At 49.8% G+C, this 25,706-nt stretch overlaps 1 protein-coding gene across 1 annotated transcript; it reads right to left on the bottom strand.

The window, feature by feature from the left end:
* Nucleotides 1–23,127, bottom strand: CDX1 (caudal type homeobox 1). The gene is made up of 3 exons (XM_007516402.2): nt 22,571–23,127; nt 2,847–2,992; nt 1–1,187 (listed from the first exon to the last, which is right to left on the bottom strand). The coding sequence occupies exons 1-3, from the start codon at nt 23,010–23,012 to the stop codon at nt 972–974; spliced, it is 804 nt and encodes a 267-aa protein (XP_007516464.1). The 5' UTR covers nt 23,013–23,127; the 3' UTR covers nt 1–971.
* Nucleotides 23,128–25,706: the final 2,579 nt, after the last annotated feature.

The raw sequence follows: 25,706 nt of genomic DNA, 5'->3' as shown, positions 1-25,706 counted from the left end.
GCACTCAACTGGGTGCACCACTGTCTTTCCCCCATGTATATATGGAAAAGAGAGACAGAGAGAGATGGGGATGGGGGAACACCACAGAACTGAATCTTCCTTCAATGCAGTGGGGACTGGGCTTGAACCTGGGTTGTCTGCATGGCAAAGCAATACACTATCCAAATGAGCTATTTTGCCAGCCCTTCAGTACATTTTAAAGGTGACTGGGGGCAGGGAGTAGCCATAAATACTGGAAGAGGGGTGGCCGTGATTGAGGAAGTGTGGTATGATCGATGCTTCTTTAAGACTTTCCTTTCATACAATATGTATAATGATTCTTATGCGTGTTTAAAAAGAGAAGACAAGATTTATTCCAGAAGCCGCATCCAAGAGATTCCATTTTATGTACAACTCTTGCCCGCTGGTGAACTCTGTGTGGTTTGGCATAAACCCTCTGGGGGTCCCCTGGGTGACCCCGGGTCTTGTGGACAGCTGGTAGGTGACAGTGACTCAGAGGGGTGGACTGTGCCCCCCCCCCCATTGACAAGGCTGTGAGGGGATGTGTCTGTCCCGCCTAGGGGGAGGTAAGTGGCACAGCTACACCCAGGGGGTTGGGCTGGCTGCAGGAGGTGGTGGATATAAGCTAGCCCATCCTCCCCACCCAGGCCTGGCCCTGCCGACTCCGCCCCCTCTACCAGGCTCCCCCTGCTTCCCCCAGCAGTCTACAGAGAAGGGGAGACTGCAGTCTTATCTTGGCCCCTCATAGACTATTGAGAATTGGAACACGTGACCCCCTGGAGGGTATCCTACTCCTCAGTCCCCCCCCCCCAAGATCCTATCATTCTGAAGCTAGAAGTGGTCTTTATCCAACAGCTCACAGCATGGGCTCAGAGGATGCAGGGCTGGATGGGCAGCTGGTCCAAAGGTCACCTCTCCCAGCCCTGCTCCACAGTCCCCTGGATCCCAACCCCATAGACACAGCAAGGGGGCTAGGGCAGATATTCCTCCTTGACAGACAGTGGGGAGGAGGCACCCAGTAGGCTGGCAGAGCCAGGGCACAAGCTCCCCAGGGGTGGACCAGCAGGGCTGGGGGTGATTTCGTGGGTTGTGGGAGCTGGCGGCGGCGGGAGCGGCTGCTGCTGTAACTGCTGCTTCTTGTTCACTTTGCGCTCCTTGGCCCGGCGGTTTTGGAACCAGATCTTCACCTGTGAGGTGGGATCACAAAGCGAAGGGTCAGGAGTGAGAGAACTAGCTGACAGGGTAGAGGGAGAAGGGGCAGCCCAAAGCCTGCTTCTCGATTCCTCGATTCCTCAGCCCCTCTCAGGTTCCAGCCACCCAGACCATTTGTGGGCGCTGAACACATTATCCCTTAAGAATTTCACCCCTGTGGATCTGGGTGGTGGTGTACCCAGTAGAGCACATAATTACCATGCATAAGATGGGGTTGGAGCCCCTGCTCCCTAGCTGCAGGGGGGATGCTTCACAAAAGGTGAGACAGGTCTCCAGGTGTCGATCTTTCTCTCTCCTTCAATATATCCCCTCCCTTCTCTCAAGTTCTCTCTGTCCTATTAAATAAAATGTAAAGAAGGAAAAAAAAAGGAAAAATGGCCACTGGGAGCTGGCACTAAACCCTAGCGATAACCCTGGTGGCAATAAAATAAATAAATAAATACATAAATAAGGGGTGACAGGTGGTGGCGCACCTGGTTAAGCACGCACATTACAGTGTACAAAGACCCAGGTTCAAGTCCCTGGTCCCTACCTGCAAGGGTAAAACTTCACAAATGGTAAAGCAGAGCTGCAGGTGTCTCCCTGTCTTTCACTATCTCCCCACCCCCATTTTCTTTCTTTTTAAAAATCTTATTTATTTACTTTTATTTTTAAAAATTACACGTCGACAGGGGTTTAAATCCACACCATTCTCACCACCAGAGTTCTAATTCTTCACTCTCCCCACTGCAATCCACCACAGTTCTCAGGTTGTAGACATGAGCCAACCATCATCTCTACAACTATCTGTCCACATTTATACATAATTTCCCCCTTTTTCTCCTGATTCAATCCTCTCTTCCCCTCTAATCCACTCATGACAACAGAACTACCTCCTTATGTCCCTCTCCTTTCCCTTCTCTCTCTCTGGGTGCTGATGGAGCTGGAGTGCAGAGTCCTCTTATCTTCATCCTATCACTTCTTCCCGCTGGGAGTATGGCTCAAGGTTGTTTATGGGGAGCAGCAGATAGGAGTTCTGGCTTTTGTAGCTGCTTCTCCGCTGAGCATGGGTGTTGACAGGTCAATCCATTACCCCCAGCCTGTTTCTATCTTCCCCTTGTGGACCAGAACTCTGGAGGTCCTGCCCCCATTTTCTCTCTATCCAATAATAAATAAATAAAAATATTTTTTAAAAAGAAAATTTAAAAATAAATAAATATAAGAAAATCATTAAAAAAGAAGAGGAAGAAGAAGAAGGAAGAGGAAGAGAAAGAAGGAGGAAGAAGAGGAGGAGAAGAGCTTAACCCCTTGATCTTCAGGACAATGTTCTTTGCAACATTTTCCCTCTCCCATCTTCCAAGGTCATGCTCTGATACCTCTCCTCCAGGTAACCCTCCTTGTTCTCCTGGGTTTAGATAGCAGGGATCACAGCCCAAAATGATTCCCATTCCCCGTTTGGAGCCAAAATACTGGGAGTGTGGAGACGGGGATTTGGCAGTTGTTTAATTACTGAGGTGCTATGTGGTGATGGCTAGGAGATCCAATCTCTATTCTCCCTGTAATCTGCCCAGCAGCCTGGAGGCCAAATCCTCAGTTTTGCTCCTGTGGCTGCAGTAGCCCCCACCCCCAATGTCTCCTCCCTTCCAGACACACACCTGCCGTTCGGTGAGGCCCAGGTTAGCAGCCAGCTCCGACTTGCGCCGGATAGTGATGTAACGACTGTAGTGAAATTCCTTCTCCAGTTCCAGGCGCTGGTGGTCGGTGTAGACCACGCGATACTTGTCCTTGGTCCTCGTCTTACCTGAGAAGCACAGGGACCAAGAAGGGAGCTGAGTGGGGAGAGGGAGCTGCAAAAGACCCTAGTAGGTTCCCAGTGCACTGGTATAGAGCTGGGATTTCGCTGCTGGTCTCTGAGTGCCTGCTGCACTCCTAGGCCTGCAGCTCCCAAGCTCCCAGACATAGCCTATAATTGACATCCCTGAAAAACAGCTGCAAAGGCAGCCCTACTGGGGAGTGAGGGAGAAGAAACTATGCTTCTCCCCACTCCCTGCCATATCCCCTGCTTTCTTCTTCTTTTTATTTATTTATTGGATAGACACAGCCAGAAATTGAGAGGAAAGAGGAGGTAGAGAGGGAGAGAGTAGAGACACCTGCAGCCCTGCTTTAGCACTTTTGAAGCTCCCCCACCACACACACACACACACACACACACAGGTGGGGACCAGGACTGGAACTTGGGTCCTTGCGCACTGTAATGTAAACACTTAATCAGGTGCACCACCACCTGGTCTCTACACACCCTCTTCTTATGATAGAGACAGCAATAGACAGGGAAGGGGGAGACATTTGTGAAGCTTGTCCCCTGCAGGACACCCAGGTCATTTCACACAATAATATGTGTATTCTCCCAGGCATGCCACTGCCTAGCCCAATTTATTTGTTTAGTTTTCTCTATTTTTATAGCAAGACAGACAGACAGAGAGAGAGAGAGGAGACACCTGCAGCACTCCTCCACAGTTTGTGACGCTTCCTCCATGCAGGTGAGGGGTGGGGTGGGATTTGAACCCAGGTCTTCACACACTATCATGTTAGTGCTCTACCATGTGTGCCACTATCCAGGACCAGGCTTTTTAAAATTAATTTTGATTTATTTGTGAGAAAGTGAGAGAAGTCGAGCACCACCCTGGCATATAAAGTGCTGGAATTCTCACCTGGGCCCTCCTGCTTGAGAATCTAGTGTTTTAATCTACTACACTCCCCTGAACACACACACCCCAGGCTCACAGACGCTGCATTTTAGGTTTTCTCTGTATTTATTTAATATGATAAGACAGAGGGAAATTGAAAGGGAAGAGGGATGGAGACAGGGAGAGAGAAGCAGGGTGGGGGAGGAGTGAAAGAGAGAGAGAGACTCTTGCAGCACTGCTCCACCACTCATGAAGCTTTCTCTCTGCCGGTGAGGACCAGGGATTTGAACCCAGTTTCTTGGCATGGTGACACGTGCACTTTACCAGGGGCACCACTGCCCAACCCATAGAAGCCACATTTTATATTTTTTTAATATTTACTTAATTATTTATACCCTTTTTGTTGCCCTTGTTTTATTATTGTAGTTATTATTATTGTTGTTGTTATTGATGTCGTTGTTGGATAGGACAGAGAGAAATGGAGAGAGTAGGGAAAGACAGAGAAGGGGGAGAGAAAGACAGACACCTGCAGACTTGCTTCACTGCCTGTGAAGTGACTCCCTTGCAGGTGGGGAGCTGAGGGCTCTCACCGGGATCCTTGAGCCGGTCCTTGCGCTTTTTGCCACGTGCGCTTAACCCGCTGTGCGACCACCCGACTCCCAGAAGCCACATTTTAACAGGCTCCCCAATATGGTTCTTATTTGGCAGTCCTCAGTCCACAGGTCTGAAACTGGGTGACACAGAGGGACATACCAAGGAAAGGTGCCTAAAGGGATTCCAGTTACTTCTCCAGTACGCCAGAGGAGAGCAGGGAAAGAATCCCTTCCCACAAAAATACAGGCAGAACATAAGCTTGCTGGAGCTGGTGCATGGCATAGGTACCTTCACGATGGTTACTATAGCTGCTGCAGACCCCAAATCAGAACATTAAGGTTGCTGGCGACCTGGACCTGTGAGTTTCCCCCAATGGCCCTGGACTCCACACCATGACGTGGGCTGTACCAGGACCTGAGAACACTTGCTCCATGGGGCCCTGGACAGGCACAGGGATAAATAGATAAATAAATCTTTTAAATAAAAATAAAATCTCTAAAAGTATAACTAAATCTTTTTAAAATAAATAAATAGGGACCTGGGTGATGTTGCCTGGTAGAGCATACATGTTACCAGGCACGAGGACCCAGATTCAAATCCTCTGTCCCCTCCTGCAGGGAAGATGCTTCACAAGTGGTGAAGCAGTATTGGAGGTATCTCTTTTTCTCCCTCCATACCCCTCCCCTTCTCAAATTCTCTCTGCCCAATTTTTTTTCAAATTAATTAATAAGGCTGGCAAAAGAGCTCATTTGGACAGTGTACTGCAGGGGCCAGGTGGTGGCATACCTGGTTAAGTGCTTACATTACAGTGTGCAAGGACCCAGGTTCAAGCCCCTGGTCCCCACCTGCAGGGGGAAAGCTTCATGAGTGGTGAAGCAGGGATGCAAGTATCTGTCTGTCTTTCTCCCTCTCTATCTTCCCTCCCCTCTCAATTTATCTCTCTGTCTCTATCCCCCCACCCAAAAAAAAGTGTGCTGCCATGATTATAATCCAGGTTGGAGCCAGGCCCCCACTGCATTGAAGCAAGCTTTGGCACTGTGTACTCTTTTACTCTCTGCCTCTCTGTAGAATAGAATAGAATAGAATAGAATAGAATAGAATAGAATAGAATAGAATAGAATAGAATAGAATAGAATAGGGTACAGTAGGGTAGAATAGAGTAGGGTAGGGTAGGGTAGGATAGGACAGAATAGAATAAGATGGTGCATGAAGACCTTAGTGAGGACAATTGAAGTAAAGAGCTAAGGAGGGGAGAGAAAAGCCATGCAGATATCTGGAGAAAACAGCACATGCAAAGGCCCTGAGGCAGCCGCAGCCCTGTCTCACACAAGAGGAATAAGAAGGCTCATGTGACTGGGGAATAGTGAGCAAGGAGGACAACCAGGGCCTCCAGGCCATAAAGAAAGAGTCTCAACTTGATTCTGAGATGAGAGCCATGGTGGGGTTCTGAGCAGGAGACACAGGGTCTGATCTAGTAAAGATTTCCTCTCACTCCAGCTGCCGCTGGGAGAACAGACTGGCAGTTGAAGTGGAAGGGCAGAGCTCAGCCCCAGGCACTGCAGGGTGTGAGGCCCATCTGGGGATAGTATCAAGATTCTTTGGGGCTGGGCTGGAGTCCGGTCTGGAAGGAACATTAAGAGCCATGCTTGGCCTGGGCAGCTGTGGGGCTGATGGTACACCAGTTTCCTTTGTGAGGGTTGAGCATATGGCTATAAATAGAAGGTGCACACAAGTACTTCCAGACACACATGCACCCCACCAGGCAGGGTGGACCTCTGAGCAGCCACTGCCCCTTCTATCTCAGCCTAGTCCCACCCCCAACTGTACCCCTCCCCTCATCTCACTGGAGGGCAGCTTGGGTGGGTCCTATCTACCTCCCAGCACCCTTGCACTGCTGTCCCCTACTTCTGTCCTGGCCCCTGCCCCTGCCACTCCACCAAGCCCATGCAGATTTGGCGGGACAGTCCCAGGGCTCCCCATGAGCCAACTGGCAACATGGAGGACAGATGCCCAGATGTGTCCTAGCTCCATTCCCTGGATTTCCTGCCAGAAGGCTGAGACCACAGAGGCTGCCTCCATGTCCAGTGACTTCAGCCCACAGCCTGACAGTGGAGGGTAGTATCAGCCCTCGGCCAGGCCTGGCCCAGCAAAAGCACATGGGGGTGACTTATCCAGGCACTGGGGCTCCAGAGATGGTGGGGGAGGGTGGTCCTTGGCCTAGAAAATCCAGAAGTGGCTCAAAAACAGCTCTGCCCAGTGCCACTGCCTACTGGGCCCAGTTCTGAACCTCTGACACTGCACTAGGAGCAAAGGGGGTCATGGGAGTTCATCCTGGCCCCATCTCCCCAGGTGAAGAGGCCAAAGTTCACAAGAGTGATGCAGCCACTGGAGGGCCAAGTGGGAGAAGCCTGTTGAGTCCTTCCAGGTCTTCCCCCCACCACACCCCCAGGCTGGGGCTCTGGAGTCTTAAGCAGGCATACTGCCAGGTTGAGGGCTCACTTCTCTTCTTACTGCACCAGGGCTGGAAGCCACAGAACCTGCTGTAACCTCCAAACTCAAACAGCAGATCCCTCTCTATTTATATTTCCTAGCAGTGGGAGACCAGAGTATGGTACAGGCAGGCATGTTCGTGAGAGCCCCAACAGGGAGCTGGACGGCTGACAAGAAGTGGTGGGGAGGTGTTCTTACATAGCCATCCCCAGAAGAAGGACAGTCTGAGGTCAGGAGATGAACTCCCCGGCTACTGGGACCTTAGTCCCAAGAGGTTACAAATTGTGGTTATGTAGACACCTTTTGCTTTGGGCACCCGGCTTCCATCCTTTCTGGTAAGCAGGAAGGGCCCTATTGCACGTATTTCATAGATGGGGAAAGAGGTTCTGAACGGGGCCAACTTAGGCTGGAACATCCATACTATAGCCTGGGTTCTTCCCAGAGGTGAGGGGTCCCTGGGAAAGAGTTCACTAACTGCCCAGTGACTTCCTAGCAAGGTTGCCAGTGAAGACTCAGCCTATGAGGTCCAGGAAGAAGTTCAGTGAGTGAAGCAACAGACTCTCAAGCCTGAAGTCCCTAATTCAATTCCTGGTATCACATGTGCCAGAGTGATGCTCTGGTTCTCTCGCACCTTCTAGTAAACAAACAAACAAATAAAACTGAACCCACAGGCCCTGGCACCACTCACCCCACTCCCTGGCCCTGGGGAGGGACCTGGCGGGGGGCAGTGGAGGAGAGCTCAGGAAACTACTGGCCAACTTATAGCTGCTGTTCAAAGCACACAGTTTTATTGCTAAGAAAACAGCTCTGTCAAAGGAAAAAATATTTGCCATCACACTGTGTGGTCCAGGGATTGGGGATGCCCCCCAGTAGTCCAGGGAGATGAAACCAAAACATCCTCCTTGCAGTCCGATTTGGTGACATCTAGCCTCATCTAATGCACATATGACCTGTTCACCATAAATCCCACTTCCAAGAATTCACCCCACAGATAAATGGCCAGTGCAGCTGTTTTGAGTAGCACAAAAATATAGCAGTGTTTGTGTCTCTAAATGGGAAGCTGGATCACTAAGAGACAGTGGCTCAGTGAAGAAGTGTATTATGGAGTCACTGAAAAGAAGCAACAGAGGGGCCTGGAGAAATAGCACAGTGGCTAGGCATCAGACTTTTATACCTGAAACTCTGAGGTCACAGGTTCAATCCCTGGCATCATTATAAGCCAGAGTTTATAAATACATATTTTTAAAATTGATATTCAATTAAAAAGAAATGGCAAGGGTGGAGGAGATAGCATAATGATTGTACTAAACGACTTTCATGCTTGAGGTTCCAAGGTCCCAGGTTCAATCCCCTGCAACACTGTAAGTCAGAGCTGAACAGTGCAGAGGGGGAAAAAAAGGTAAAACTCTTATGTACCAGTACAAAGCATTTCTAATATATTTTAAAGAGGGAAAGCAAGACAAGAGAATATGGTGAACAGTATGCATTGCTTTTCTATAAAAATGGGGAACACAGAGGGAAGGCAGTGGGGTGCCAATGGGATCTGTGGACCCAGTGTCTGATGCTCAGAAAAAATGACAGTTTGGTAGGAAGTGAGCTGCACTGACACCTGTTTTGGGGAGATGTGGAACTTTATGTACCCCTGTGACAACAACAATCCTGTAAATCAACATTCCCGCAATAAGCACATCTTTGAAAAATAGGGGACAAGTGCACACATGTTGTGTTCCTATTATGTTATTTTTGAAAGACAAGTGGGGAGGGATTTCTCCAGAGTGAGGCCTAGAGACTGGGGAGTCGAGGGAAAATGGAGACTTTAGGACATTTAAATTTTTACCATGGACAGAGGGGAATTTTGTTGTTGTTGTCATCTCCAGAGTTTCACAGCTCCAGATTGAGAAAGAAAGGCAGAAAAGATGGCTGAGGGTATAGCATAACAGTTATGCAAAAGATATTCAGGTCTGAGGCCCAAACGTCCCAGGTTCAGTCCCCAGCATCACCACAAGCCAGAGGTAAGCAGTTCTCTGCTCTCTCTCTCTCTCTCTCTCTCTTATCTCTCTTGTCAAATTAAATTTTAAAATAATAAGAGAGAGAAAAAGAATAAAAGAGACCACACCACCAAAACTTCCATCAATGCCATGGGGCCAAGCTCAAACTTGAGTCTTGTTGTTGTTCAAAATAGACTTTATTTCACCTTCATCCTTAAATGAAAACTTCTTTGGATAAAGAATCTAACATTCTTGTGGTCCGGGAGGTGGCACAGTGGATGAAGCACTGGACTCTCAAGCATGAGGTCTTGAGTTCAGTCCCTGGCAGTACCTGTTACCAGTCATGTCTGGTTCTTTCTCTCTCCTCCATTCTTATTCATAAATAAATAAAATCTTTAAAAAAACTAAATAAAAATAATAAAAATCTAACATTTTTGTTTCACTTATTTATCTGTATAGAACTTCATTATTTTATTTCTCTTTATACATACATGATTAATCTATTTATTAATAATGTTACAAGTTTATAAGATTACAGTGTATAGTTCCACAGGATGCCCGTCACCAGAGTTATGTATCCTCACCCTCTCACCTCCCGAAAATAGCCACCAAGGTTCAAACAGTGTTATAAACAGTTTGCTAGCTTTGGTTTTGTTTGGATTTTTTTTTTTTGGCAAGTTCATGTAAATCAGATCTCTAGATTCCACATATGAGTGAAACCATCTGGCAGTTGTCTTTCATCTCTTATTTCCCAAAGCATAATCACCTCAAGATCCATCCACTTTGTCCCAAAGGACATCATACTATCTTTTTTGATCGCAGAGTAATATTCCATGGAATATATATCCCATAAATTCATTAGCCAATCATCTGTTGATGGACATTTAGGTCGCTTCCACTATTTGGCTCTTGTGAATAATGTAGATATGAAAATAGGGGTGCCTCTGTCCCTTCGAATTAGTGTCAAAGTTGGGTCTAACACATGGCAATATCACATAGTATCCAAGGGAGCTATTTCACAAGCCCTGGGAGTTTGTATCTTCAATGACTGTCAGGGGCCCTGGGCTCCAGTTACAGCTTTGAGCCAAAAGCCTGACTGCCCCTAACCTGCATGCTTTCTCCTCCCCCTGAGCACGTATGCCACCTTGGAGCCCAGAAAGGAAGTGGCAGGGAGGTGCGTGAGAGCGTCTAGGCAGGAAGCAGGCCAGGATGGATGATTTACAGGCACCAGGGCTAAGGAGGAAGTGAGGGTTCCTATAACAGGTGTCAGATGGGGGCAGCCACTCCCAGCCACCTAATAAATAACCTTCAGGAACAGGTGCCAGTGGAAGTGTGTGGGAGGGAGGACTGGGAGCTCCCAGCTCTTGGTGGGGGCGGGGAGTAGCAGGGAGCCCTGGATAATTCAGCTTCATAAGAGACTTTCCCTTAGCTCAGGTCCAGCTGCCATGAAAGAAGCCAGTGCCCCACCCAGAAGCTTGCAGTCCTGGGAAGCTGCCAGCCAGGGGGCTCCCACTGTCTGGCCAGCTGCCCCGGAAGTGCCAGGGAAGATTGCAGAAAGTGCAGGTTCAGGCTCCCGACAATTGGGGGCTGAAATGAGCTCAGGGCTTTGACACTGGAACACCTTCCAGGTACTCAAGGCCTGGGACACACAGACCACTCTCTGGGAGTACGGCCCAGCATCCTTACCTCTCTGAGTATTACTTTCTATCTCTCTCTCTCTTCTTTTTTTTCTTTCCTTCCTTTCTTCCTTCCTTCCTTCCTTTCTTGTTTGTTTTAGTGCCACCAAGGTTATCACTGAGGTTCTCCCAGCAGCCATTTTTTCCTTTTTTCTTTTGACAGAACAGAGAAAAATTGAGAGGGGCAGGGGAGACAGAAATGGTGAAACAAAGAGGGACACCTGCAGAACTGTTTCACTGCTCATTAAGAGTCCCCCCCCCACACACACACACACACATGCAGGTAAAGATAGGGGGCTTGAACTCAGGTCCTTGGGCACAGTAACATGTGTGCTCAACCAGTTGTACCAATGCCCAGCCCTAATTTTCTGTATATCTAAGTGGGGGAAATAGGATTCTAAGAGTAGCTAACAGGCTGGCCCTTTCCCTGTCTCACCTAGCCCTGTGAAGCTGTTTAACTGCTATCTCCACTGTATGGGTGAGAAAGTGGAGGTACAGGGATACCCACTCATCTGAAAGTGGGATTTAATAAACTCATGTTATAGTTTCAAAGACAGCATTAGAATCCACCATCTGGCACTGGAGGCACAATGGATAAGGTGTTGGACCCTCTAGCCTGGGGTCCTGAATATGATCTCCAGCATTGTATACGCCAGAGTGATGTTCTGCCTTTCTCTCTCTCAATAATGAATAAAAAGTACATCTTAATCATCATCTTCATCATCATCATCATCATCATCACAGGGCCAGGCAATGGCACACATGATTACCATGTAAAAAGACCTGAGTTCAAGCCCCTGGTCCCCACCCCCTCCCCGTAGGGGGAAAGCTTCTTGAATAGTGAAGCAATGTTGCTGGTGTCTCTCCTCTCCCTCCCTATTTCTCCCTTCCCTCTGCCTCTACTCAATAGTCAGTTAAAATAACAAAGAATACCTGCAAAAATCCCTGATACAGTAGATGAAGCATTGGGCTCTCAAGCCTGATGTCCCAGTTGGTGCTCTAGGAAGGTAACAGTCCTCCCTTCTCCTTCCTCCCATCACGGCAAGGATGCTGGAAGTGGGTCTGAGCCCTGGGTGATGTATTGGCCAAGGCCATCTATTTATAAGGCCCCTTCCAACTTGGAATGAAGAAGCACCCAGTGTTTGTTGATTCTCTGACTGTGCTTGTTATTACTGCCGCAAGAATTCTGAGAGCTGTTTCTCCATCTGAGATCCCTGACGTCGAGCTGCCCAGTTGGAGGGCAGGGCCAGGAGCCTAGGGTGGCTGGAGGGGGGAGGGGAATGCCTCCCACCCAACTTGGACCCACAGGACAGAGTTCAGCCTCTGTACCCAAGGCAGAGAGGACAACTCCCAGAAAACCAAGTGGCTTCTGAGTCAGCACTTCCTCAGCCCTGTGGGCAAGGCCTGTGTCCCTGGGGGAGAGGGGTGGACACCGCTTGTTCTGTCCCTCAGGACCTGAAACACAAATCCAGCCTCAACCCTGCATGCACGCCCTCTCCTTGTTTCCCAATCCCCATATGGTTGTCTGTCAAAACCCCACTCAACATACACATACAAGCACGGGCACATAGGCATGCACACACACACACACACACACACACACACACACACACACACATATAAAAGTTTGCTAACAATACCCATTCCCTAGCTCAAGCCAAGGTCCCTGCATCCTGCTCTCTTTTGCCAGATCCAGCAAACCTCCTGTGGCATCTGGTACCACAGTTGGAGTTGGTGGATCCTGGTCCCAGTTCTGAGCCACCTGTGTGGCCTAGACTAAGTCCTTTCTCCTCACAGGGCTTACTTTGTCGTTGGTGTCAGGAGAGGGCCAAGGCATGAGTTGCGGGGTCTGTAGGCTCTCAAGTTCTGAGCCCTCTGGTCTAACTCTCTTTCTGGTAGGACTAACATTATGTTTCCTTGGGTAGTGGCTGTAGCAGTGGTTTTGGAAAGGACAGGCAGGCAGCCATGGAGATTCCAAGAGAAGTGAATTGTTTCCAGCAGCAGTTGTTAGCGGGATCCCTTGGGAGGGGAAGGAATGTCGCCAGATTGAGAGTCATGGGGCAAAGGAGACACTGGTCTGGGAGCAGGGAAAGCAGCCAGGCCACCAGCTGGGGGACATGTGACTCTGGGTTTAGGCCTGTTTCCCCATTGGCACACCGGGGGTGGGGCCTGGCATGCTTGACGTGGCTGGGTGGATGTCCATCCTGGGTCACGAGGTTTCCTTGTGGGGACTCAATTCTGGCTGGTGGCCCTTCCCAGGCAGCTGTGCCAGGGTTCCTCATGCCAGCTTGGGGGAAGGGGGAAGGCTGACATGGGGGTAGGGCTAGGGAAAAAGTAGCCTGGCGCCACCCCACTGTCACCTTCCTCTGGTCACAGTCTGTGTAGCCCCTGCACCTTTCTTGCTCCCTGATGACACCACCCCTGCAATGTCCCTCTGCATAGTCTCCTTCCTGGAGGTCCCAGACTGTCTTGGCAGCAAAGGAGACATCTATTGGGTCAGACAGATCCAGGGGCTACTCTCTCACCCCCAGCCAGACCCCGTGCCTGCGGTGTGAACCTGGGCAAGTCACAGGACCCATCTGGACCCCGGTCTGGTCATATTACAGTGAGGATATCAGTTTTTCCATTCAAAGGCAATTGTGCGGGTTCCACACACTCACCATATACAACCAGGTCAGCATGAATAAAAGCCAGCGGTGTGGAAGAAGGTGAAGAAGATCAAGAGGTCAGCAGAGACCAACAAGGCACAAAAAATTCCTCAGCAGAGGACAAGGAGCCTATCTGGAGTGCATTTCCATTCTAGGGACACTTGAGGGAGACTTTCTGGTGACATCCCACAATGTGGCTATTTAAATAAATGAGGGGAAATTAGAGATTCTGCTCTTGAGTCACCCAGGCCAGATGAAGCATTCAATAGACACAGGCAGCAAGAGGCCAGCATGCTGGGTAGCACAGATAAAGAACAATCCCTGCAGGCCAGGACAGAGCAGCAGAGAAAGCTGTACTTGAATGTATGCGCTTACAATTTCGACCCCCAGCATTGCATATGCCAGAGTGATGTTCTGGTTCTCTCTCCTTCTCCCACATCAGTAAATGAATTTTCCTTTCTTTCTTTCTTTCTTTTGTTCTTTCTTTCTTTCTTCCTTCTTTTCTTCCTTTCTTCTCTTTCTCTTTTCCTTTTCTTTTTTATTTTTATCTTTTTACTTTTTTTTCCACCAATGTTATGGTTGTATCATTGGGTCTTGGTGGCTACTTGGCAAAGCACCACATCTGACAGTTTTTTTCCTTTCTTTTTTCTTTTTGAAAGGGACAGAGATAAATTGAGAGGGGAGAGACAGAGAAAGAGCAGCACTGTTTCAACACTCATGAAGACTCCCCCCTGAAGGTAGGTACCTGGGGTTTGAACTTGAGTCTGTGAGCATTGTAATGTGTGCACTCTACCAGTTGTGCTACCACCTAGCCTCAACAAACAGATCTTTAGGGGGAGGGAAAAGGCATTTCCTGGGTTAGCAAGATAATTTGGATGGTGTACCTGTTTTGCCATGTGCACTACCTAGGTTCAAGCCCAACCACCACAACACTGGAAGAGGTTGTAGGGTTGTGGTATCTTTCCGTTTGTCTCTCTAGCTGAAAAAATAATTGACTAGGAATACTTATTTCCTGGTGATGATAAAAAAGAAAGAAAGAAAGAAAGAAAGAAAGAAAGAAAGAAAGAAAGGGAGGGAGGGAGGGAGAAAGAAGAAAGGAAGGAAGAGAGAGAGGGAGAGGGGGAAGGGAGAGGGAGGGAGGAAGGGAGAGAGAGAAAGGGAAATCTCACGACAGAGAGTCCTCTTGGATGGCATGGTTAGCCTGAACTCCTGCCTGCCCTGCTGCTGCTATGGTCTTAGCCAAAGCCACTTATCTGAAGGGAGAATTGCTATTCTGGGGTCAGTAGTACCTGCCTTTGAGGGTTAGTGAAAGAGCTCACTTAGATAGTACACTGCTTTGCCATATACATGATCCAGGTTTGAGCCCAGCCCTCACCACACTGAAAGGAAGCTTCTATGCTGTGGCCTCTTTCACTCATACTCCCTCAGTCTCTCTCTCTCTCTCTCTCTCTCTCTCTCTCTCTCTCTCTCTCTTTCTTCTTCACTCTCCCTCTCTCTGCAGAAAAAAGTCAGTCTTCAGACTGAAGTTCCAAGTGATAGAAACTAAAAGTAGACAGATACAAAGAAATAGCTGTATTTGAATGAATGCTGAGCACTCAAGAGGTCCTGATGTTTGTTGTTATTTCTGCAGTGGGTGCTCAGGTTTACCTGTTAGCTAGTTCATTCCCCTCTTGCATGGGGGAGGAGAAGAGAGAGGAGTGGTGGTGATTCAAAATGAACAGATCCTGGAATAGTTTAGATGGTAGACTTGTATATTCAATCCCCTAAACCACAAGTATAACTTCTTTCCCTCATGTGAAATCTCTCTCATATACAATAATAATAATATAGTAAAAAAATTGAATTAGCCTATTTCCAAGCAGGAGAAGGAGAAATAAAATCACTACAGATGGATTAGCACAAAGGGGAGCAAGCATAGACCTTGCTCATGGGGCAGGCAGGGAAAAGGGCCTTTCTCTAGCTTGGGAGACATCTCTTGGAAGAGATAATATTGAAGTCAAGACTTGAGGTTGAAAAGGAGGCTACTGTGTCTGTCATAAGTGGAGAAAACTATTCCAGGAAGAGAGGACAGAATGGCAAAGGTTCTAAGGTAGAGAATAGGTGAGTAACAAAGAGAGCTACCTCCCCAGGAGAGCCTCTCTGCCTTGTTATGGAGTTCCCAGCATTTAGAATGTCTGGCACAGGAGAGACACTCAACAGATAATTAGCATTACTGCCTAATGAATGAATGAATAAATGAATGAATGAATGACACAGAATGAGGCAGGAGAAGCTAGCAGAGCTCTGAGTCCTAGCATGAAGGATTTCTTTTTTTTTTCTTTCTTTCTTTATTCCCTTTTGTTGCCCTTGTTGTTTTATTGTTGTAGTTATTATTGTTGTTGCTATTGATGTTGTTGTTGTTGGGTAGGACAGAGAGAAATGGAGAGAGGAAGGGAAGACAGAGAGGGGGAGAGAGAGATAGACACCTGCAGACCTGCTTCATGGCCTGTGAAGCAACTCCCCTGCAGGTGTGGAGACAGGGGCTTGAACCGGGATCCTTACACCGGTCCTCTCACTTTGCACCACCTGCGTTTAACCCACTGCGCTACCACCCAACTCCTGGCATGGATTTCTTAAAAGCCATAGGAAGTCTCTGTGGGCTTGAACTTGAGGAATCAAGTCTTAGCTTTCACCAGCACCTGCTCCCTCTCTGTTTATGTGGCAAAACTATCTGGGTTGTCCGCCCCCCCAATAACTGAAGGATTGAGCACAGCAAGACTCTGGCATGGGGGTGGGGGTGTTGTCCACATATTAACATGGTAGTGGACCTGATTCTAGATGCATTATCTCAAATGCCAAGGGCCCCAGGACAGTCGTGGGAGGATCTGGCCCATTAAGATCCTTTCCCACTGACAAGCAAATTCCCCTTGTCATTTCATGTTCCTATTCTGTCTCAAGAGAACTGGGTAAGGTTTTGTCTCTGGAGGGAAGTACTGGAGTCTCTTCTGCATCTCCCCCATTTCAACACTTTCCTGTTCAGCCAGAGCCTCTACCCCTGTTCCAGCCTCAACACTGCCTAACAAAGCAGCTTGGACCTTCAGAATGATTCCCCAAGCTCTCACCAGTAATACCTTGGGGGGGGGTGTGTGTGTGAGAAAGACACCCAACCAAAAAAAGCATTCTGCCACCTTCTAACTGGGTCACTCCCCGCTCCCCCCCCACCCCCTTCTCAGACACATCTGAGAAAGAAGGTGTCAAATGCAGCTTCTGCCTTGAAAATCAGCTTTAAGTAGCCTAGCTCCTACTGGGTCCTCCTCCCCTTGCCAGCCTCCTTTTTCCCTCACCTAGGCTAGGATGGATACTGGGGGTGGGGGGTGTGGAACCCCTCCTGGTCCCAAAGCATTTTCTTTGCTAGATGCTGATTCAGGCTCTGCAGTCTGGATGTGGCCTAGGGGCTGCTGCCTCCCAGCTATGTGAGCTTAAATGAGTCCCCTTATCCTCTCTGGGCCTCATTAACTTGATCTGTAAAACAAGGCTAAGAATAGACCTCACACCTCTTGTGGGCTGTTAAGAGGCTCGGTGAGATCATCCATGTCAAGTTCTTGGCACAGTGTCCAGCAGGTGGAGAGGAAGAATTCATTGAGTGCCATACTGCCCGTTTCAGCATGAGCTCCTACTATGTGCAGCGAATGCTGAGAAAGATGGGACCAGTTAGGTCTGGCCCTTGAGGAGATAACAGGTAATTAATGGTAGAAATAAACAAGACAGTCCAAAGTAAGGGTCAAAACAAAAGGAGAGAATCAAGGAGGACTTCCTGCAGGAGGTGATCTCAAGGAAAGATCACCTTTTGAACTTGGGAAGATATAGGAGGTGAGGAAGGACAGGTGGGGGCCAGTGAGATGAAGCCAGGAACATCAGGTGTGAAGTCCCATGCCCATCAAGGACCAGCAGAGAGGGGCCTGGGGGCAGATGCAAGGAGTATCTAGTGTGCATGGCTTGGGGTATGTTTTCTGGGCTCAGGGCTTCAAGGTGCAATCCTGTTACTAGCCTAGTAATAGGTATAGTGGAAGAAGCAAGCCTCAGAGAAATGATACAAGATAATAAGTCAGGGGCAGTGTAGTTGCTAAAGGAAACACGCTCCCAAGTCTGACCTTATCTGTTCCCAGTGAGGATCTCTGTACCCGAGCAAGCAAGCTGGGACAGTGGCTTCAGTAAGTAGCCTGGAGCTCATTCTGATGCAGGCTCTGAATGCCACCAAAAGGGAACTAGACTCTGCAGTCATGAAATGACACAGTCCCCACAACATGAGGGAGCCATGGAGTATTTTTGAGCAGGGATGCCCCTCCCTCCATGATAAATTTGGTGATGGTTTAGCAGACCACCGGGGAGGCAGAAAGAAGCTGGAGGTGACAGGTCAGGTTGGCGGCTGACACAATAGGTCAAAGACAGTGTCTGAGGGGGGGTGGGAGGTAGTATACCTGGTAGGGCACACAGTACCATACACAAAGACCCAGGTTCAGACCCCACCCCCAGACCTCACCTGTCGGGGGGAACCTTCATGAATGCTGAAGCAGCGCTGCAGGTGTCTTTCTTTTTCTCTTTCTGTATCTCCCCCCCCCTCAATTTCTCTATATCCTCTCAAATAAAGGAAAGAAAAAATGAGACTAGAACATGTGGGGGGGGGGTGTCTCAGTTTCCCCATCTGAAAGTCAAAGGTAGTGAGTGAAGCGAGAAGCAAGATCTAAACTCTGTAGGAGCCTCTATCCCATCTCTGAGTGAAGCCCCACACCCCACTGGCAAAGGACCCCAACAGGCCTGAGTCTACAGGCCCATTGTAGCAGGAGGAGTTAGAGCCCTCCTGATGAAAACCCCAACATTCTCAGAGGCAGCGGTGGAACACAAAGAGAAAAGCCCTGCGGCATTGCCTATCCTGCCTTGGTCCCTATCACAGCCACCAAGAGCTGGGCAAGGTCTTGTCTCTGGCTGGAAACCCTGGGGCCTCTCCTTCATCTCCTCCACTTCAGTGCTTCCTGCCTCTACCCTCACCCCGCCTCCGCGCTTCCAGCCCCCCTCCCAAGGGGGTGAGCACACATCCAGATGTGGAGAGGCCACCAGGTTTCCATAATTTTCTCCCAACTGCTCTCCCTCAACTCTATCCTCAAGCACTCAGACCTCAGCAACCTGCCTCCAACTACAGGTCTTGTCTCTCCCCTGCAGTTGTCCCCCTGTCCCTTGCATGTGCCCTGTTGATTCATTCATTCATACAGCAAATGTGCTGAACTAAGACATGCCTGCTAAATGTCATGCATTGGGCTGGGGTTCCGGGAAGGTGGGGGTGGCTCTAGCCCTTTTCAGAATTGCTCTTGGTGGGTGGAGGACAGGTGATGTGCAAATGTGGAGGTGAGTGGAACAAATCCAGAATGAATGTCCTGAATGAAACCAGACTGTGAATGAGCAATCGTGGAGGGCTTGCTTCTCTGAGGATGTAACCACTGAGCTAAGGTGAGCTGGAGCCAGCCCTGCAAAAAGAGTCTGGGCACACGTTTTCTGAGAAGAAGAAGTAGTATCTGTACAAGGTCTGTCATGGGGTGAGGCAGGCCTGAGATGAAAAGAAGGCTGGAGGGGGGCTGGCGGTAGCACAGCGGGTTAAGTGCACATGGCACAAAGTGCAAGGACCAGCATGAGGATCTGGCTCAAGCCCCCAGCTCCCCACCTGCGGGAAGCAGGTCTGCAGGTCTGCAGGTATCTATCTTTATCTATCTTTATCTCCCCCCTCTGTCTTCCCCTCCTCTCTTGATTTCTCTCTGTCTTATCCAACAACAACAACAATAGCAACAAGGGTGACAACAAGGGCAACAAAATAGGAAAGATGGCCTCCAGGAGCAGTGAATTTGTAGGGCAGGCACTGAGCCCCAGCAATAACCCTGGAGACAAAAACAAAACAAAAAAAAAAAAAAAAAAAGAAGAAAGAAAAAAAGGCTGGCGTGGCTAGCACTGGGAGACTGGGGCGATGCTGGCCAGGGGGTGGCGGTGGAGGAGGCAGGCAGGACCAGGTGCTGATGCTGCAGTCTGTCCGGGGCTAAAGCAGGGTGGGGTGGCGAGTCAGTGCTGTCCTAAATATGAGGGGAAACCACTGGAAAATTTTTGAACTGACTCATCACACATCAGTGCCAAGCCCCCTCCACTTGCATGAAACTAGAACATTTCTCCCAGCCTCTGGGTTTCACTCCCTGGTCTGTACGTCTGGTGTCTGACTGTCCAGTTCAGATATTCTAGAACACTAGAGAAGCAGAAGGGGGAGAAGGGGGGACACTGTCCCCCACCTGCTGTCCCAGACTACAGCTGGATACAGAAAGCAACCCCAGAGCCCTGCTGTCTGCAGTGTCCAGAAAATTAAATTTAATTAATTAATTAATTAAAATAAACAGATGACAAGGAAGGGAGTGTGGGTAACCCCACCCTAGAAACTCTGGTGAGAGTCAGACATGCACTGAGCAGAGAGGCAAGCAGCTTCCAAGGCCAGGGTCCTGGGGCCTCAACAGAGCAGGTCAAACCTGGCTCTTCCCTGGAGCTAGGGAGCCCCTAAAGTTCCGTTGGCCCTCTCTCCCACTTTCTAGGGGGAGTGAGAGTGGAAAGGTTTGTTGCTTTGATGCTGAGCTCTCCCCAGTTCCTTTGGCTGCCAGGGGACAACAGTTTCCAAATGACCTTGGAAGACTGATGGAACAGCTCACTGGAATAGTATGCTGCTTTGCCCTTTGTCTGACTGAGATTCAACCCTGGCCCCTACACCACATTGAAGGAAGCTTCAATGCTGGGGTCTCTTTCACTCTTTCTCTGCCTTTCTGTCTCTATCCTAAAAATAATAATAATAATAATAACCAAAAATAATGAATGAACTTAGAGACCAAGGTTGAGTCAAATTTATCAGCTCCTGGAATCCAGCATGACACAGCCTAGAAACTCTCAGACCTTCCACCAAGCCTGCCCCCAGCCCTCCAACTCCATTCTCTCCCCATCTCCAAGGCTACCCTGGCACAATAACTGGTATAGATGGGGCAGGTAGAGTGGTCTTCCTTCTCCATGAACTCCCAGACACAACTGCAGGCTCCTAGGTTGGGGGGGGGGGGGCAAACATCCCTTTCATATAAGCTAATGTGGGTGTCTCAACTAAGACTTATGGGTAAAGCTTCCAGGGATCTCGACCACACTGTTTTTGAGGGAGAAGATTTCTACTTTGCATCAGAATTTTACAAAAAGAATTCATTCATCTTTGAGAGAGAAGAATGAAGAGAGAGAGAACCAGAACATCAGTCTGGCTCCAGGGCTCAAAATCGAGACCTCATGCTAGAGTCTAATATTTCATCCACTGCATCACCTCCCAGGCCACAATACCAGAGAGTTTAAAAGGAGTCCTTTCGTAATTCAAAAGTGCAAGACCCTTCCCTTTCCTGCCATAGATGATAAACTGAGACCCAGTGAAGTTGAGATGTAAGAGAAGCAGGTGTTGAAAGTACAGTCAAGGTTCAGATCTCAGCCCCAACCCCCCCCCCCTTTTTTTGTTTACCATAAGCACTATCCCCTTCCACATCAGCTTTTCCTTCATCTTAAAGCGGAGGGTGGGGCTGGGTGGTAGCACACACAATTGAGCACACACGTTACCATGCATAAGGACCAAAGTTCAAGTCCCCAGTCCCCACCTGCAAGGCAGAAGCTACACAAATGGTGAAGCAGTGCTGTAGGTGTCTCTCTCTCTCCCTCCCCTTTTAATTTCTCAGTCCAATCAAATAAAAATAAATACATAGCAGGTGGCACAAAGCCTAAGGACCAGCGTGAGGATTCTGGTTTGAGCCCCCGGCTCCCCACCTGCAGAGCAGTCACTTCACAAACGGTGAAGCAGGTCGGCAGGTGTCTATCTTTTTCTTCCCCTCTCTGTCTTCCTCTCTTCTCTCCATTTCTCTCTGTCCTATCCAACAACAATGACATCAATAACAACAACACTAATAACTACGATAAAACAAGGGCAACAAAAAAGAAATAAATGTTTTAAAATAAATAAATAAATACATTTTTAAAAAGCAGAGGGTGACAATGGTGCCTCTGATAAATGCTGTTAGAATTCAATGAGTGAGTTCACGGGTAGAGGGCCCAGGCCAGTGCCCGGTCTATGAAGGCAGGCTTCATCAGTGTTTGCCTAGAAACAACTCTGCAGAGGCAGGACTTACACTCCAGTCCTCTGAGACACACAGGAAGGGCTCCCTGGGTCTCCCAAGAAGGTGGCAGACCTGTTGTTACTGACCAACCCTCCATTCCTCACTCCCCCCCTCCCCCCAGCATCTGCCCCAGAGGAGCTGGGCTTGTGTGCTGGTGGGAGGTGGGGAAAGGCTGGGGTGATCCCAGCTGGAGGAAAGGGAGGCAGAACAGACATCAAAGAGTGGGTTGGCCAACTTCCCGCCCCCCAGACCAGGTGGCCTTTGTCAAGACAGGCCAGACACAGCCAGGACAATGGAGCAGCATGTCCACTTTCCGGCCAACAGGAGTCACTACTGAGCCATGGGGCAGCCAGTTCCATGACAAAGGGGGGGTGCCTATAAAGGAGGTCAGGCCACCCCTCATTAAAGCTGGGCCTTTGTCCTTCCCTCCCCCCACACACAACACCCCTCCCCTGGCCTTTGAAGAGGGTGGATCACAGAGGCCTGCCTGGGGGCAGAAGGTTCACAGGCTCAGGAGCCAAATAGTAGGCACCTTCCCAACTGCTCAGCACCCCTCCCCCAGGGTCAAGAGTTCAGGGAGGGACCTGGGAGGGTGAGGTAGGGACCCCCTCAGGGGCTACCCACATTGCTGCTCCTTTCCAGTGCAAGGGATACCTTTTCCACTCTCTCCCCTGCACAGACAGGGTCTGAACACCACAGAGGGAGGGTGCAGGGTGCTGTCTGGGGCACAGCGGTGGAAAGAGAGGGCTCCAGGCCTTCCTAGTACTGTCACAAAGCCTTGGGGTGAAAAGTGTGGGCCCTGCAGTCTAGCGCTGGCCCTGCCATGCAATAACCCCCACCACCACCACCACCACCACCACCACCACCACCACCACCACCACAATGTACACACACACACACACACACACACACACACACACACACACACACACTTGGGGGAGCCTCAGTTTCCCAAACTCTGCAGAAGACCAGCTCAGAGGCCCCACTCGAGGTGCCCACCACGTAGGCTCAGAGCAGAAGCCAGGCATGGCTTGCCTTGGCACCTGCCATCGAGGATAGGGGTAACCAGACTGGGGAGCAGACTGAGTGGAGGTGGGGGATCCTTACCGCTGCCACCACTGCCTCCAGCCGCCACGCTACGCCGCATCCACTCGTAGGGGGTCCTCCTTTGCTCTCCGGGAGAGGACGGTGGGCCCGGGCCCCCGAGGGGCTGCACCAGGAGCCCCGGGCCAGGCCCCGGAGGCGCAGACACCGGGCTAAAGTCCGGAGGGGGCCCAAAGGCAAGGGGCGCCGGGCTGGCCGCTGGGGCCGCGGGTCCCGGGCCATAGGCCGCCCAGTCGTCCTTGGGCGCAGGGAAAGGTGCGCTCCAAGCTGCGGGGGGCGCGGGGCTCGGCTCCACGTGCGAGTAGCTGGTGAAGTCGGGGTACTGCGGGGGTGCGGGCGTCGGGGCCGGGGGGCCGTAGCCTTGTGGGCCCAGGCTGAGCCCGGCGGGCCGGGCTGGGCTGGGATAGACCGGGGAGTCCTTGTCCAGCACATAGCCCACGTACATGGTGGCAGCGGGGCCCCCCGCGCATGCTGGGCCCCGCGCCGCCGCCGGCCGCCCCGACGAGCAAGGGCTCACCTGCACCCGCGGGCCGTCGCCGCCCGCCCCACCCAGGCCTTTTATAGCCCCTGGCCGCCCGGGCGGGTTTGCATTTCAAAGCTGGGGAGCCTCCCGGCCGGCCTCGAATCAAAGGGGGAAACCCGTCCGGGGCGGGGGTTCAAAAGGAGACAAATTGCCGTCCCATGCGGGAGGTGGACGGATCAGGCCTGGAAGGGGGGTGGGGGGCGAGGAGGGCGCATCTCTGGCCAAAGTGCAGCGGACCCCAACACCGTGAACCCCGCACGGCTGCGTGCACCCATTTGACAGGTGGAGAAGGGGTTTCCCAGGCTCTGGGAACCCCCCAGCTTTGGGCCACACGGCTATAGAGCAGTTGTAGGTGATGGGGTGGGGGTGCGCGACAGGAACTTCAAACAGAGTTCCGGTCTGTAAGGTAGTCCTTACTCTAGGCGTGGGGGGGGGGGGGCTGGGGAGGAATAGGTCACGACCCCTCTGAGTCTCCAGCGAAAACCAAGGGTGTTTTTCTCGTGAAAATGCACATATGCACATACACGAGCCTGCATAAGATTGGGGAGTTGGTTCTCTAGGGAACCTCCTTAGAAAGGTGGGGTCAGGGGCAGGGTTGGCGGGGGCGGGCATTCTAAGGAGCTTGTTGCAATTCCTTTGACACCCTCCCCTGCCTGCCCCCTGGATGGGGATGAGGAATTTCCAGCATGCACAAAAGCGGATTTGCAGAGTGGAGCTGCAGACCCAGCACCCAGCTTTCCACCATGATCAAATTTTGTTGTTATACAATACATCATCATCATCATCATCGACTCCGTCTGTCTTTTTTTTTTTTTTTTTTTTACAAAAGTATCTTAAAACAAAACTTCCCAGCCTCCTGTCATTTTACCCCACATCCTTCAGAGTGTATCTCTATAACACAGGCCACTTTTTTCGATAAGTTGCCCATTATCACATCTAGCAAGATGAACACACACGCTGAGTGATAGCTAACACCCAGTTTGTGTACAAAGCATTAAGTCAATTCAAAAACGTATTATTATTATTATTATTATTATTTTCCTCCAGGGTTATCGCTGGGGCTTGGTGCCTGCACAATGAATTCACTGCTTCTGGAGGCCATTTTTTTTCCCTTTTGTTGCCCTTGTCTATCAGTGTTGTTGTTACTATTATTGTTGTCGTTGTTGTTGGATAGGACAGAGAGAAATGGAAAGAGGAGGGGAAGACAGAGAGGGGAAGAGAAAGACAAACACCTGCAGACCTGCTTCACCGCCTGTGAAGCGACCCCCTTGCACGTGAGGAGCTGGGGTCTCCAACCCGGATCCTTAGGCGGGTCCTTGCGCTTTGCGCCACGTGTGCTTAACCCACTGCGCTACCTTCCAACTCCTTTATTAATTTTTTATCAGAGGGTTGCAGTGAATCAGGTTCCTAAATCTCAACCCACTCCACTTTTTATAGCTGGGGCCTCTTAGTACATTTATATATTTATTTGAGAGGGGTGGGAGGGGCTGGATCACTGACTGAGCGGTCTTCTAGCGTTTGCCCTTCTTCCGTAGCCAGTCAACAGCGTCAGGTTGAGCCTCATGTCTGCTTGTTGCTGGCTTTGAAAGTGACTGGGATCCACGTGGATTCAGTCGGCTAGGAAGGATCGTCAGTTTCCCCAATAAATGGGTACTCACGGGATGCACCACGAGAAGCTCGATCCAATGCATCCCGTGAGCGGTGGTCTATGGTGATACCAGGGATTAAACTCAGGGGCACCAAGCCCCAGCGATAACCCTGGAGGAAAATAGTAATAATAATAATAATACGTTTTTGAATTGACTTAATGCTTTGTACACAAACTGGGTGTTAGCTATCACTCAGCGTGTGTGTTCATCTTGCTAGATGTGATAATGGGCAACTTATCGAAAAAAGTGGCCTGTGTTATAGAGATACACTCTGAAGGATGTGGGGTAAAATGACAGGAGGCTGGGAAGTTTTGTTTTAAGATACTTTTGTAAAAAAAAAAAAAAAAGACAGACGGAGTCGATGATGATGATGATGATGTATTGTATAACAACAAAATTTGATCATGGTGGAAAGCTGGGTGCTGGGTCTGCAGCTCCACTCTGCAAATCCGCTTTTGTGCATGCTGGAAATTTCTCATCCCCATCCCGGGGGCAGGCAGGGGAGGGTGTCAAAGGAATTGCAACAAGCTCCTTAGAATGCCAGCCCTAACGAACGTTCCAAGCTGCCCCAATTTCAGGACCCATCTTCCACAGCTGGTAGATAAGAGTATGTTATCCAACCTCCCTTCATGGAAGAACCTCAGTTTTGCAAGTCTGAAGAGAAGGGGTCTGGGGGCCAGGTGGTGGTGTACCTGGGTGAGCACACATGTTACAATGTGCAATGTCCCCAGCTCAAGCCCCCAGTCCCCACCTGCAAGGGGAAAGCTTTGCAAGTTTAATCAGTGCTGCAGGTGTCTCTCTCTTTCTATCTCCCCCTTCCCTCTTAATTTCTGACTTTCTATCAAATAAATATAATTTTAAAAACTTTTTTTTTAAATCAGAGCACTGATCAGCTCTGGCTTCTGGTGGTGTAGGGGATTGAACTTGGGACTTCGGAACCTCAGGCGTGAAAGTCTCTTTGCATACC

This window comes from Erinaceus europaeus, chromosome 2 (assembly GCF_950295315.1).
Source record: "Erinaceus europaeus chromosome 2, mEriEur2.1, whole genome shotgun sequence".
NCBI lineage: Eukaryota > Metazoa > Chordata > Mammalia > Eulipotyphla > Erinaceidae > Erinaceus > Erinaceus europaeus.
This window is presented reverse-complemented; position numbering and strand designations above follow the sequence as displayed.